Here is a 15,446-nt window from a genome sequence, read left to right on the forward strand (position 1 = left end):
TAGAGTAAGCAGTACATATTAGGCAAACGAAAGAACACAAATGTAGACATCAGCACAGGAGACGAAGATGCCAAATCGAATGCTTAGCTCACTGAATAGGAGGGTGGGTAAGGAAGCATGATGCCAGAAAAGGTTGGTTGCAACCAGATCGAGGAGGGTTTGGAAGAACAGAATACAGTGTCTCAGTTTCATTCTTGCTGGCTTTGAGAAATACTCCCAGGTTTGTGTGTGAGGGGTTGCCGTTTTTAGACATATTACTGTGAAGTAGTCTCATCATGCTAATTGCATTGGTTTCTTTAAGATTTTGGATGCCATGAACCGCGACTGTGGAATTCCACTCAGTCATTTGCAGGTAGATGGAGGAATGACCAGCAATAAAATTCTTATGCAGCTACAAGCAGACATTCTGTATATTCCAGTAGGTTAGTAATCCTTCACTCCTTTAAACCCCAGAAGTAATAACGTTGGGAAGAACTGATCCTTCAGGCATGTATAACTACAAAATTCTTGACATAGCTTTCTCCTCTCAGTGAAACCATCCATGCCCGAAACGACTGCTTTAGGAGCTGCCATGGCAGCTGGAGCTGCAGAGGGTGTTGGTGTTTGGAGTCTTGAACCTGAGGATTTGTCAGCTGTAACAATGGAGCGCTTTGAACCTCAGATCAATGCTGAAGGTATAGTTAAAGAATAAAACTTTAAAAAAAAAAATAATTCTAGTTCCCCTACCCATTTCCTCTCCCGGATCCATCACACCTCCTTTCCCTTCAGAAAGGGCAGGCCTCCCAAGGATATCAACCAAGCATGGCATGTCAAGTCATAAGAAAACTAGGCACATCCCTTCATATTAAGGTTGGATGAGGCAACCCAGTAGGAGGAAGAGGGTCCCAAGAGGAGGCAAAAGAGTCAGAGACAATCCCCATCCCACTATTAAGAGTCCCACAATAACATCAAGCTGCACACTGTAACATATATGCAGAGAATGTAGGTCGGACCAATGCAGGGTTCCTGATTGTTGGTAGACTCTCTATGAGACCCCGTGAGCCCTGGTTAGTTGATTTTGTGGGCTATGTTCCTCTGGTGTCTTGATCTCTCTGATTCCTACAGTCCAAAGAAGGATTGTAGGATTCCCCAAGAAGAGCTATCAGTTCTCTTCAAATTATTCCACAACATAGAAACAGAAGGAACATTGCCAAATTCATTTTATAAGGCCACAGTCATCCTGATACCCAAACCCCACACAGGTTCAGCAAAGAAAGAGATTTACAGACTAGTTTCCCTAATGAACAGTAATGCAAAAACACTCAATAAAATACTCACAAACCAAATCTAAGAACACATCAAAAAGATCATCAAGCATGATCATGTAGGCTTCATCCCAGAGATGCATGGATGGTTCAACACTAGAAAATCTGTCAGTGTATTTCATCATATAAACAATCTGAAAGAAAAAAATGATCATTTCATTAGATGCTGAAAAAGTCTTCGACATAATCCAACATCCCTTCATGATAAAAGTCTTGGAGAGGTCAGCGATACAAGGGACATACCTAAATATAATAAAGGCAATTTACAGCAAGCCCACAACCAACATCAAATTAAATGGAGAGAAACTCAAAGTGATTCCGCTAAAATCAGGAATAAGACAAGACTGTTCACTCTCTACATATCTATTCAATATAGTACTTGTAGTTCCAGCTAGTGCCATAAGACAACCAAAGGAGATCAAATGGATACAAATTGGAAAGGAAGAAGGCAAAGTATTACTATTAGGTGATGATATAATAGTATACAAAGGCAACCCCCAAAATTCTACAGGGAACTCCTAAAGCTGACAAACACCTTAACTCAAAAAATCAGTAGCCATCCTTTATACAAAATGACAAATGGGCTGAGAACGAAATCAGGGAAACAACATCCATCACAATAGCCACAAATAATAGAAAATATCTTGAGGTAACTCCAACCAAGCAAATGAAAGATCTGTATGACAAGAACTTCAACTCTTTGAAGAAAGAAATTGGAGAAGATTTCAGAAGATGGAGAGATCTTTCATGCTCATGGATTGGTAGAATTAACACAGAAAAAAATGACCATCTTACCCGAAGCAATCTATACAGACTAAAAGCAATCCCCTCTAAATTCCAACACAATTCTTTACAGACCTTGAAAGAACAATACTCAACTTCATATCAAAAAACAAAAGAGGATAGTTAAAACAGTCCTGTACTATAAAAGAACTTCTAGAGGTATCCACTATCCCTGATTTCAAGCTCTACTATAGAGCTATAGTAATAAAATCTGCATGGTCTTAGCATAAAAACAGACAGGTTAATCAATGGAATGGAATCAAAGACCCAGACATAAATCCACACACCTATTGACAAAGAGGACATAAATATACAATGGAAAAAAAACATTCAAAAACAGTGCTGGTTTAATTGGATATTAGCATGTAGAATACAAATATAATCCCAGTGCTCAGGAGACAGAGGCAGGCAGATCGTAGGCCAGCAAGGACAACATGGTCTCGGGGAAAACTAAACAAAGTGAGAAGGGAAATATACTCCGTTAACTAGTCCTATGCAGGAGGGCAGCATCATTGTTCATTTTCGTGGACTTTTTATATTTTCACTTTTAAAATTCTACCTTAAGATGCTAGGGATGGGGTAGTTATGATTTGAATCTTGTGAGCAATCAGTATTTGCTAATTCCTTCAACTGGACCAAAATCAAATCTGATTTGTCCACATCGTACTTTACCTCTCTCTCCATGTCAACCACCCCCCAAAAGAAGAAAAAGCAAATCAATAGGATTTTCCTTTTCAGATCACCCCGACTTTCTTGTGACTAGTTTGTCTTCACAGCAGATAGCCTGCCTCCCCATCTCCCTTGGCCTCCTGCTAAACTGCCTTCACACATCCTTCCTCTGGCCTCTAGGCATCTCATGAGCTCACTGCCAGTCACCACCAGGTGTGAATTACCAAGTCTGCCGTCCAGTAAAGAGTCACTGTGGTCGAACATGAGCTATTAGGACCGCTGAGTAAACCTTAAGTGTTCAACTTTGACCACCTCCACAAACTACATCTCATGCATGTTTCCTCTGATTTTAATTCTAGAAAGTGAAATCCGTTACTCCACCTGGAAGAAAGCTGTGATGAAGTCCATTGGTTGGGTTACAACTCAGTCTCCAGAAAGTGGTAAAATGTCTTTATTGGCTGTTATTGACAGTTTTTATTTTATTATTGATATTTTTTCTTAGTGTGTTAATTTATTTAAGTATCTGGATGCTTGTACTAAGCCAGGGCACTCTGAAGAAAAGGGTTATCCTATATCTAGTATATCTAGTATTCCTCACATTTGAAACAAAGATGGAAACTACAGGTTACTATGTGCACCTCACTGGAGCCTGTTGATTTCTGCCCGGCATGTCAATGAATAACCGAATTTTCCAAAAGTAAAATTATTACTTCTGGTTCCTTCCTTAATGAAAAAAAATCAACTAGACTCTTTTATTTTCCCTCTCCCTGATCACATGTACCTTTTTGGGAGGCTTTTGTTATCACCTGAAGCAACAGAGAAGTATATTCAGTCCTAGACACTTAACCAAAGTATTCAAGTTGAGTAAACCATTTTGAAGTGTGAATTCCTATGAACTCAGCAAGAGGAAGTAAACTAAATATAGCAAGTTGGAAGTTTTGTAATTGAGATGCTATTAGCACAAAATAAAGAACATTTTTATTTTTCAAATCACTTAGGCAAGAACGTATTCAGGTTTAGTAAACAGTTTAAATAGCTCTAGGCTGCCTTTGACTCAGGATTACAGTCCTTATCTAGTCAAGATATGGAGTAAAACGAATGGCATACTTTATTAGGGAAGAGTTCATAAATGAAGTATTATTTGGCTTCCCAGCTTACAGTGAGTATAGAACCAGTTTTAGCACTTGTGGCTTTTAGGAGACACTTCTAATTCACTGTGATCTGTATGTTTTAGCCCTAGATGTTCCTTATTAAAATTGTTCCCTTCTCCTCTTAATCAAATTTAATATGCTTTTGGTTTTGAGACTGGGCCTCTTTTTTTTCCTTTCTATTTTTGTTAAATATTTGTTTGTTAAGTCTCATGCATACCACAGGCTCACGCTCATCTTGCCTTTCTAAGATGATGGATTAACTCATTTTTGCTAAGACTGCAATTTTGAGACCCTTGACAGTTACATTTCAGAAACACTACTCTTTAACACCCTCCTGGTTGCTATGTCAGCCAGAACAAATGTGGACTCTGATTACTTTGCTTAGTCCCCTAAGTCAACGCTATGCAAAGCTGGGTGTATGATTTTTTGGACTAGTTGAATTTTTGTTAATGATACAACCATCCTGGCTTCCTCTTTCCTTCTCTACAGCTTGTAGACACATTTTTCTTTACTACCTGTTAAAAATATAATATTAACTTCAATATTTCCACAAAAGCAACGGATCATTTTTCATTTATGTTCCTTATTGTCAATGAATTTTCAATACTTGAAAAAATGAAAAAAGAAAACAAAATTTGATTTTTTAAAGAAATATTTTTAGGGGCTGGAGAGATGGCTCAGAGGTTAAGAGCAGTGCCTGCTCTTCCAAAGGTCCTGAGTTCAATTCCCAGCAACCACATGGTGGCTCACAACCATCTGTAATGAGGTCTGGTGCCCTCTTCTGGCCAGCAGGCATACACACAGACACAACATTGTATACATAATAAATAAATATTTTTAAAAAAAAGAAATATTTTTAGTTTAATTTTTCATTCCTTCTTTGTATGTAGTCTCATATAGCCCAAGCCGGCTCTGAACTTACTGTGTAGAAGCTTGAACCTGGGATCTTGTTGTCCCCATGTCTGTTGGGATTACAGATATATACCATTATGCCCAGCCTTAAATTTTCACATCTCTTTATTTTGTGCTGCCAGCATCAATAGTAAGCGTATTTCATTTGTCAAGTTTCAATTATTTTTCTTTTTTTTTTTAATTTATTTATTTATTAAAGATTTCTGTCTCTTCCCCGCCACCGCCTCCCATTTCCCTCCCCCTCCCCCAATTAAGTCTCCCCCCAGCCCGAAAAGCAATCAGGGTTCCCTGTCCTGTGGGAAGTCCAAGGAACCCCCACCTCCATCCAGGTCTAGTAAGTTGAGCATCCAAACTGCCTAGGCTCCCACAAAGCCAGTGCGTGCAGTAGGATCAGAAACCCATTGCCATTGTTCTTGAGTTCTCAGTAGTCCTCATTGTCCGCTATGTTCAGAGAGTCCGGTTTTATCCCAGGCTTTTCCAGACCCAGGCCAGCTGGCCTTGGTGAGTTCCCAATAGAACATCCCCATTGTCTCAGTGTGTGGGTGCACCCCTCGCGGTCCTGAGTTCCATGCTCGTGCTCTCTCTCTTTCTGCTCCTGATTTGGACCTTGAGATTTCAGTCCTGTGCTCCAATTTGGGTCTCTGTCTCTGTCTCCTTTCATCGCTTGCTGAAGGTTAATATTCAGGAGGATGCCTATATGTTTTTCTTTGGGTTCTCCTTATTTATCTTCTCTAGGATCAGATTGAACCCAGGGCATACACATTGGCGAATGCCATATCTCAGCTCTCCTTTTTTTCTTTTTATATATTTTTATTCATTCTTTAAAAAAATAACTTACAGAGTAATGGATTCCATTCTGTCTGCCATATTTTTACTTTATATCTTGAGAGAGGACTTCATTTCAGGATTTCATTCAGGAGGCCCTTGAACTCCTGCTGGAGGCCAGCCAGTCCTTCAAATCACTGATTGTCCTGACCCATATTCCAAGATTAAGTCTGCACCACCAGACCCAGCTCTTAATTTGATTTTTGTTGTAGTTATACCAATGATTCAAAATATTTTAGTTGTTTTATGAAAACATTGAAATGTGCGGTGTCTAGGAGTACCTCTAAGCTGTACAATTATCTCAGAATCATATTTAAGGTTTTGCTAAATGTATTCCTTTAAACAATATAAAATATATAATAGCAGCTTGTATTCTGTATAAACTATATGATAATAGCAGTACAGATAGAACCCTAACCTAATAAAGCTGTCTTCAATTTAACTTATGGGAAAAATATTATATCAGTAATTTACAAAAGAGGTTATCATTGCTGAAGCAACCAAATTTTTTTGTTTATAAACATGTTTGAATGAAATATAAACAATTAAAATATATTAAATATGATTATTGTATAACTAATAATATTAATAACATGATCATTTATATCGATATACTAATATTATAGATAACATTAGGACATAATTTTTAAATTTTTTAAAAATTTTCAAGACAAGGTTTCTCTTTAGCTTGAAGCCTGTCCTGTAACTTGCTCTGTAGACCAGGCTAGCCTTTAACTCACATAGATCTGCCTGTCTTTGCCTCTGCTTCTCATGTGCTGGGATTAAAGGTTTGTGACACCACTGCCAGGCTTTATTTTTAAAATTTTAGATAATAGTAATGAAACATAGACCAGGGTGACCTCAAACTCACAGAGATCTGCCTGCCTCTGTCTCCGAGTGTTGGGATTAAAGACATGCACCACCACACCCAGCAGTATCTTACTGAGTAGCCCAGAATGGACTCAGACTTATGATCCTCCTGCCTCAGCTTCCAAATGGGTGGGATTATAGGTGTGAGCCACCATGCCCAGCTCAGGATTTTGGTAGTTTTAGAGCAAGTCTGTTAAAATGACTTTGCTTTGGACTTACAACACATGAAACACTTGGAAAATAGTTCAAATTAGTTTGAATATATTGTATAGGTATAAGTACATAAAATATGAATTTATTATATATAAATATGAATACCTATGTAACATATATGTGTGGTTATCCCACTGGAGAAGAAATATCTTCATCAAATGGGTACCGCCTAAATTGAGAGGAGCTCCACAGATCTTGTTGTTGTTCTTTTCTTCTTCTTTTTGAAGCAGTGTCTCAAGTAGTACAAGTTAGCCTCAGATTCACTGTGTAGTTCATGTAGTTCATGGATGACCGTGGACTTCTGGAACGTATGCCTCCCACTCTACCACCTCATTTTTGTGGTGCTGGAAATTGAACATTTTGAGCTTTGTGTATGCTGGGCGAGTATCCTATATCCCTAGCCACAGTCCTGAGACCTTTTCATATCAGAACTCATTGTAGGGACATCAGAAAAAAATCAAGTTATTGTAAGTTACAGCTGATGGCCTTCTTTAAGAGAACCAGATATTTTCTTTTCTAAAATCAAACGAAAATATGGTCTTTACAAATATGGAAATAAAAACATTTGCTTGGCATTTGAAAACCTAACAGACAGTGACCGAATAAGCAAAATAGCTTATTGACCTCTCCTGAAACTGCAGTTTCTAAGGGAAAAGAAATACGCGATGAGAGGAAGAAAGCCCTCTTCCAAAATAGAAACAACAATCTTAAGACTACATTACATAAACTGTGCTCGGGGGAATCCCTACCTGGCAGATTGGAAAGATGCCCTGTATTATAGCTGTACTCTCATAACTCTGGGGAATTTCCTTATGTTCTGGGGGTCTGGAAGCGTAGCTTAAAAGCCCTAGGTTTAGTCTTTAACAACCCAAAATCTGCTAAATAGTTTCGATTCCTTGTGTGTAGAGGAGTGTGCGGTGCACACATGTATGTATAGGTCAGAGGACTCCTTTGTGAGGTTGATGTTTTTCCTTCCACCTTTAGAGGGGTACTGGGAATCCAGGTGTGGTTGCCAGGTTTGCACAGAAAGCACTTTCCCCCTCCCCACTGAACCATTTTGCCAACTCCTGGGCACAAGATTTTTAAATTTAAGGAGAACTTGGATCACAAACACAATCCTGTTCTCCATAGTAGAATTTCGTTACATTAGACCATTTAGCTTCAGCAGTGCTCCAGATTGACTTCATTATACACCAGTGCTCCAGATTGACTTCATTATACACCAGTGCTCCAGATTGACTTCATTATACACCAGTGCTCCAGATTGACTTCATTATACACCAGTGCTCCAGATTGACTTCATTATACACCAGTGCTCCAGATTGACTTCATTATACACCAGTGCTCCAGATTGACTTCATTATACACCAGTGCTCCAGATTGACTTCATTATACACCAGTGCTCCAGATTGACTTCATTATACACCAAAATCTATTTTGACACGAGACCAAATCAGTGTTTAAAACATAAAAGACCTCGGTGTGGGAAAGGTACTTACAGAAGTGCGGGAGTGCTCCTAAGGGCAGGATGGAGATTAGAGAGGGTGAGAGCTTAGAGTGATCAAAATGCACTTCACATATGTATATATGGGATTGTCAAAGGACGAATTCAAAATGCACTTCACATATGTATATATGGGATTGTCAAAGGACGAATTCAAAATGCACTTCACATATGTATATATGGGATTGTCAAAGGACGAATTCAGTCCAACTTATTTATAAAAAGAGTTTTGAACTCATCTAAAGTAGACTAATGAAACCTTTCTAATGCACTTGGGTGAATTGTACTGCTCAGTTACTGTAATTGGGAGAAGAATCTAGAAAGCACAAACCAACAGCCTCCCAAAAAGCTCTCTTTGGCTTTGCCAGTGGAAAGCTGATGTTGGCTATATGTGTTACATTCTTGGCTACTTGTGGCATGCTATCTGTATTGTTCATTAACTTTCATAAGCCTCGATATTGATTATATTTTTGATTTGAAGTAGTAACTCTTTGCCAGCTTTTATGAATATGCTATTTTTATAACTTGTTTTGCTCTCATGTGATTCTTAACATCAATATTGTAATTATGTGTCTCTCTTTTGGTTTGCTTGGCTGGAATCCCCTTCTACTTGGATGACCACAGGTGACCCTAGTATCTTCTGTAGTCTGCCTTTGGGCTTTTTTATAGTGAGTAGCATGGTAATGTTAATCGGAGCAAGGTACATCTCAGGTTAGTTACTCTTTCAATTAGACCACTTTTAGTAGTTAGCTTGAATGTGTTTGTTTGTAATTCAGCAGAAAGCTTTTAGTGGATTTCTTTCTTCTTATGTTAAAAAAAAAACCCAGACATCAATTAAAGGCATAATTGGTTATATCGATTCATCTTTGCGGACAGCTAGAATTAAGGCCTGTGACTTTGCTGAAACGCTTTTATCAGATGAGTTCTGTGAAGGTCTGCATGCTGTCAGCTGTAGCAGTAGGCAAAAGCAAAAAGTACGAATGTTAATTTTTAACTGAAAGGAATTTCAGAATGACTGAAGAAAGTTAAATTGTAAGGTTGGCATTAACCGTCTTGGTTTTAAAATGTGCATAACCTTTCAAGACTTCTGAAAATCTTTGCAGTATGTCTTAGTCGATCCATTCTTCCAAGAAGTTTGGTCAGAGCTTGTTAGCTGAGTTCTGTAAAACTCTAAAACTGGGAAAGATATTCAGTTACTTTTACTTTAGTTAAAAGAATACATTTTGTGAAGTCTTTTAAATTATTAGTTAAGTAAATTAGGATTGAAATAAAATGGAACTATTCTTTCCAGAATAGTTTCTACTGAATATTCATATAAAAGTAATGGTTCAGGAATGTTATGAAATGTATAGTACCACCAGTATTAATTTAAACATAATTGACATTGGAAGCTACTTGTAGCCATTCTTTTAAGTTTCCTTCAGGTTTATATTTTAAATGGAAATTACTTATTTTGAAACATGCTTCTATGTTTCAATTTGTATATTTAGAGGAAAAGCTAGATTAATTCTTGTATTCGATATGGTGATGGCTGACCTTGGTTTAAGATATAAAATTTAAGCTTCCTTCATGTGAAGGAACACATGCCTATGGAAAGCTGAGCAGCATATCTTTAAGTTGGCACCATTAGTTTAATGCCATATAGAAGCATGAATCAAAAGTTTTTATCACCACAACATTGGATTATATTTTAAGTAATGCGAAACTGAGTTATTTGCATGAGAATTTAAAGTTAGATTGTATAAGCTTTTCTGTATTCCTCATATTCAAGCATACTCAGGATAAATTTTTTCAGATCACCTATTTCTATATTAACAATACCTTATTTTTGGTATTGATGCTAATATGCTAAAGGCTCTGTCTACAAAAACATGTAACAGAAGTAGCAGATATTTCTTCTCTTTTTGCTTCTGAGGAATGTTTGCCAGAATAGTCAAAACATTGCCTGGAGAACTTTAATTTAACTTTGCAAAGATAAAGGCTGTTTGAGAAAATGTTTTATTATCCTGAGTATTTTTGCTATATGATGATGACCTAGAAAAGATGAGGAAAAGAATCATAGCTGAAACCCTTCACTGATTTTGTTGTGTTTTGTTTCTCTTTTGATACTATGATAGCATGAAAAGTCCTAAACTCTATGGAAACTAAAACTTGTAGTGTGTCTTTAAGCTAAATTATACATTAAATATCAAAAGTAGTTGACTTCTGAAACGTACATAGTCACCATCTATAAGCCTTCTTCTTTGGTGACATATACTGAGATTAGTTACCAATAGTGGTAATATTTGCTAAGGAGCTGGCCCAGTTACTTTTGTTGCTCCATAACTATTAAGCATCATATAGAAATAACGGATTTGTTATATAGAAAGTATGTAATTAGTAGCTCACATAATTGAATAGCATGTATTAACTCCTGAAATGCATATATGTCTTACTGACTATTATGGTTTTTGTCCCCCTTTAGGTATCCCATAAATAATACCACCTCATGGATTCCCAAGATGCAAGCTTTTTATATAATGAGAAAACCTGACATTTCTGTCTCATAATGTAATGACGTTATTCATAGCCTCTGATTTTTTTCATAAACCGCCTGCTGCATGATCCTCCAAGTAGACCTATGGCTTGAAATAAAGAAAATGCAGCAGAAAGGATGCTCCAGAAACATTTAGTGTTGTTGTTTAACGTTGACAGACAGTTAAGGTTGGGCCAGTTACCTTTGGGGCTGAGCCCTCCATTGTAATCCTGTGGTATTCCCTCTAAGGTCTAGGATGAGTTCATATCCTGTCCATTGGAATCGGTCATCCAGTATATTCAGACGCTAGTGAACCGGGATTTGATCCTCTTCACGGCAGACGTCTGAGGAAGGGGCTGCTATTAACTTCTTCACAACGAGTGGCTTTTTGCTTGTTTGTTTTTAACAGATCAAATGTCTTCCTTTCTACATGTTAGAAGACCACAACATCACTGAATATTTCAATGGAAACGTCTAAGGAACTATTAGATAATGATTTGCTGTTCTGATAACTTGAACATTTACTGAACAGTGTTTGCCAAAATTAAAAATTTGGGGGTGTTTTACACTGTCTCACTAATTATCATGGATTTCTGTCTGAATCTTACAGAATAGAACACTTTCTTTTTCTGGTTATTTTTTTCATCTCTCCTTTTTATATTTTTTATTCTGTACGTATATCATACATGCCTATATATTTTGTATACTGAGGGTAGCCCATTTCTAAATCAAGAGCACATTATATGCAGTAAGTTATAACAGGGCTGCTCTTAAGTGGACTACTATGTATATAAATTTGGGAGAGGGGCAAGCTGTATACATTTTTGGGCGATGATATGAATATTATTTACCAGGAGAATTTTTTCTTATAAAATACATTTGAAATTAAGTATATATTCAATTTCAATAAAATAAAATGTGCTATATTGTGATTTCAACTATATTTCTTATACTGTACCATTTAGTTATCTCAGCTAGAAGGAAAAGCAACTGTGTTGTGTAACGGTGAATACTGTTCTCAAACATGAGTGCTAGTTCAAATAAAATTTTACCTTTGAATTGATGTCTTCCATATTTGGGACCCTCTTGAGGAACTGTCATAAATTTACAAAACTAAATAGAAAGAATGTATGAATAAAGCCAATAATCTCTTTCAAATGTTAGCAAGATGTTCTTGTTTTCTGATACGATAGAGAACCATCTCTCTTTAATGCCATAACTGACAAAAATTGTCATTGCAAATGCCTCGCGGTGAAATCAGGAACTTTGCAAATATTTTGAACTATTTCTTATAACTCGCTAATTTAATTTCCTAACATCAGGTTTTAAAAACATATGTGTTTTGTAATAAAGGAATAATGTAGTAAGAAAATAATGCTGCCTAATTATTTTATCAGTTTGGAATGGAAAATATTGATATATTAATAGAAAAAGTTTTATTTGAAGTTGATGGTAGATTATATTTACTGTTCTGATTATGCTGTTCCTAATTATTGAGTCTTCTCGGTTTTGCTGATATGGCTGCCACCTAAGTGGCATAAGTCTCGAAAGGTACTGTGAAATTATTACGGCAGTGATACTTTTAGACCTGGCTTATTTCTACAAAGTCAGGTTGAGCTGATTGTAAATAATTGTGCAAATCTCTGTTCAATAATTTTAAGATAACATTGATTTTTTTACAAAATGTAAGATTTATAAGTGTTTGAAATTGTACCCATTGATAATTAATAGTAAATTTACTTCAAATAAATTCACCCCTTATTTCTTATTTGCATTGTTTATTTACAGATGAAAGTTCAGTTAACAGAGATGTTTCAGCAGACACGAAAGGCACCTTTTAGCACTTGTTCATGCACACTGAGGAGCTAAGTAAAAGCAGAAGTAGTTTCTAGAATGATGAACACCGTCATCATTCTATTAGGACAGACTAAACAGTTTCTACCTCAGCATTTCCAGAAAACACATTTTCAAGGCCAGTGGTCATTATCGGTAGACTCTCACCTGACTGAAACCTACATATCTATAGATTTTATTTTTTGCCTCAGCTTCTGTCTGCCTGGGTTAGTTGCATGGTCTGACTCCATTGTTCTCTCTTACTAATGCCAACATCTCAATATTTTGTTCTACAATTGATCCGTAAAATAAGCAATGCATTAATGCTTCTGCATTGGTATCTTTTAAACCTTTTTTTTTGAGACAGGATCTTGCTATATAGTCTTGAATGCACTGTAAATTGCTATGTATACCAAGCTGGCCTTGAATTACAGAGATCTGCCTGCCTCTCTCTTCCTACTCCTGGGATAAAAGGCATATGCCATCAGCCCAGAATATCAAGTCCTTTTAAATTTTTCCTGTGGAGTATTAAAATTAAGTAGCTTTTATTTTTTTTCTGTCTTTCTCTGTCTCTCTCCCTCCCTCTCTCTTTCTCTCTGTGTGTGTGAATGTGTGTTTGAGATGTCTTATAACATACATAATAGTCACCTGAACACACACAGATCAGTCCTCCTGCTTCAAACTCTTGAGTGCACCACCACACCAATCTCTAATCCAAATTATTAAATAGAATAAATCTTAGTAGTTTTTAACTGTTACATTATTCATCCGCAAGTAAATTTTGTATTGCAAAGTATCTAAACCACCAAAACACTCCTGGAAGAGAGGTTGGTTGAGTAAACAATAATACAGTCACAAGAAAATGTGTAGCTTTGAAAGAAAATGAGGACACTGTCTAGAAACAAATGGAAACATTTAGAATGAATGGAAAAGCTAGTTTCTGACTCCTGCTGGGTGAGTGTACCACTTTTCTTTTAAATAAGAAAGGGTAAGATGAAACAGGAAGCTTATGAACAGGTAAGGATATCATTGAAGAGAGTATTTTAGTATCTTTTGTGTTTCTTAAATCAGAAATACTTAGCACTTTACCTAAGTACATATTATTGTATATAGGTGGCTTATGTTCATTTTCAACTGAGGAAGACAGGCTATAATTATAGATTTATTTTAGTAAATACAAATGTTAACTAAATATCTGGTTATACCTTTCTAAAAATCTTAAATTTATGCTTGACTGGGAGCTGGAGAGATGGCACAGTAGTTAAAAATGTGCACTGCTCTTGCAGAGGGCCCATGTTCACGTCCCAGCATCCACAGTGACTGGCCCACACTTGCCTGCACCTCCAGCTCTAGGAGATCCTATACACTCTTACGGCATCCACAGGCATCTGCACTTCCATGTACCATCACACACAAATATGTAATTAAAAATAAAATATTTTTTTAAAAAAAATAAAAAATAAAAATAAAATATTTTTGTACATTATTGAAAAAAATTGTGTCTGTGTATTCACCTGTTAGCAAAGTCAAATCACTACAGCATATCAAATCCTAAGCATACCCATTCCTGTAAACTCATAATATATTGTATATAAAATCACATTTATTAATTAAACACGATTAACTTAAATACTCTAAGCTAGTTTTAAAATACTTCTCATACAGCACTAAACTATCACCCTTGTTTTTGTCTCTTTTTTTTCCTTTGGATTAGCATGTACATTGTTCATATTGCCCTTCTGATCCTTCCCCATATCCTCATCTAGCTTGAACTGGCCTTGCCCTGTAGTCTGATGAATATCTTAAATGTCATCATAGAACCTTCATCCAGTAGGAGGCAAAGAGAGAGAGAGAGAGATAAAAGGGAATGGGCTTTGAAACCTCAAAGTCCACCTCCAGTGACATACCTTCTCCAACAAAGCTACACTTCTAGTTCTTCCCAAACAGTCCCACCAACTGGGGACCAACAATTGAAATATAGGTGCTTATGGGGACATTTTCACTTAAACCACCACATTCTGCCCCTGGCTCCCATAGATTTGTAGCCATACCACAATGTACAGCACATTTAGTCCAACTTCAAAAGTTCACATAGTCTCCTACAGTCTCAATACAGTTTCCAAGTCCAAAGTCTCTTCTGAGATTCAAGGCAATCTCTTAATTGTAACCCCCCACATAACCAAAAAAAAGCAAATTGCATACTTCCAATATATAATGGCACAGAATGTACATTACTATTTCAAAAAGTAGAAAATAGGGGCATAGTGAGGAAATGCAGGACCGAAGTAAGCTTGAAACCCAACAGGGTTGACTACAAATCCTACAGCTCCATATCTGATAGCAAAAGGCTTAGACGGCCCTACTCTTCTAGTTTTGCTGACTGCAGCACACTTCTTTCTCTTGGGCTGGTTTCACTGTCTGCAGGTCTCCTGGGAGGTATCGCACCTTGGGTTCTCCAAAGCAATCCAGGCTTCACTTTCACAGGTTCACTCAATGGCCTCTCTTGTCCTCAAGTCAGGGAACAGCCCTGCCACACATGTGGCCTCAGCAGCACTCCTTCCTTAACAACAGAGGAAGATTCCACACCCTCTTTTACTTCTATATTATTCTTCATGACTCTAATGACAACCACAGGGACAGTGCTGACAAGTTCATCTGCTTGCTTGTGATGAAACCTGCCCCTCTCCTGGTATCACATTTTCACAAGCTTTTGATTGGCGGATGCTTTTTAGGACCAGAAAATCTCTCAGGCCGGAGACAGAGAGGAAACTCACTAGGAATGCCAAAGGTTTTGAAATTTCAAAGTCCACCCCCATTGATATACCTCCTAATTCTTCTCAAACTGTTCCACCAGCTGAGTTCCAAAC

The 15,446-nt window shown here is 37.1% G+C and overlaps 1 protein-coding gene and 1 pseudogene across 6 annotated transcripts in view; both read left to right on the forward strand.

Annotated features, from left to right (window-relative positions):
* The window catches only part of Gk (glycerol kinase), an 83,042-nt gene extending 70,528 nt beyond the window's left edge, over window positions 1–12,514 (forward strand). For 4 of the 6 annotated variants that reach the window (XM_075957040.1, XM_075957043.1, XM_075957039.1 and 1 more), the window contains 5 exons: window positions 302–422; window positions 531–674; window positions 3,116–3,196; window positions 8,856–8,942; window positions 10,696–12,514. In XM_075957040.1, coding sequence (XP_075813155.1) covers window positions 302–422; window positions 531–674; window positions 3,116–3,196; window positions 8,856–8,942; window positions 10,696–10,706 — 444 coding nt within the window. In that variant the 3' untranslated portion in view covers window positions 10,707–12,514. The remainder of the gene's footprint in view (window positions 1–301; window positions 423–530; window positions 675–3,115; window positions 3,197–8,855; window positions 8,943–10,695) is intronic. The other 2 variants (XM_075957044.1, XM_075957042.1) reach the window with 2 other exon arrangements.
* Window positions 12,515–13,572: 1,058 nt separating this feature from the next.
* Window positions 13,573–15,446, forward strand: part of LOC142841610 (nascent polypeptide-associated complex subunit alpha pseudogene) — a 31,913-nt pseudogene continuing 30,039 nt past the window's right edge.

Source organism: Microtus pennsylvanicus, chromosome X, assembly GCF_037038515.1.
Source record: "Microtus pennsylvanicus isolate mMicPen1 chromosome X, mMicPen1.hap1, whole genome shotgun sequence".
In the NCBI taxonomy this organism is placed as follows: Eukaryota; Metazoa; Chordata; class Mammalia; order Rodentia; family Cricetidae; genus Microtus; species Microtus pennsylvanicus.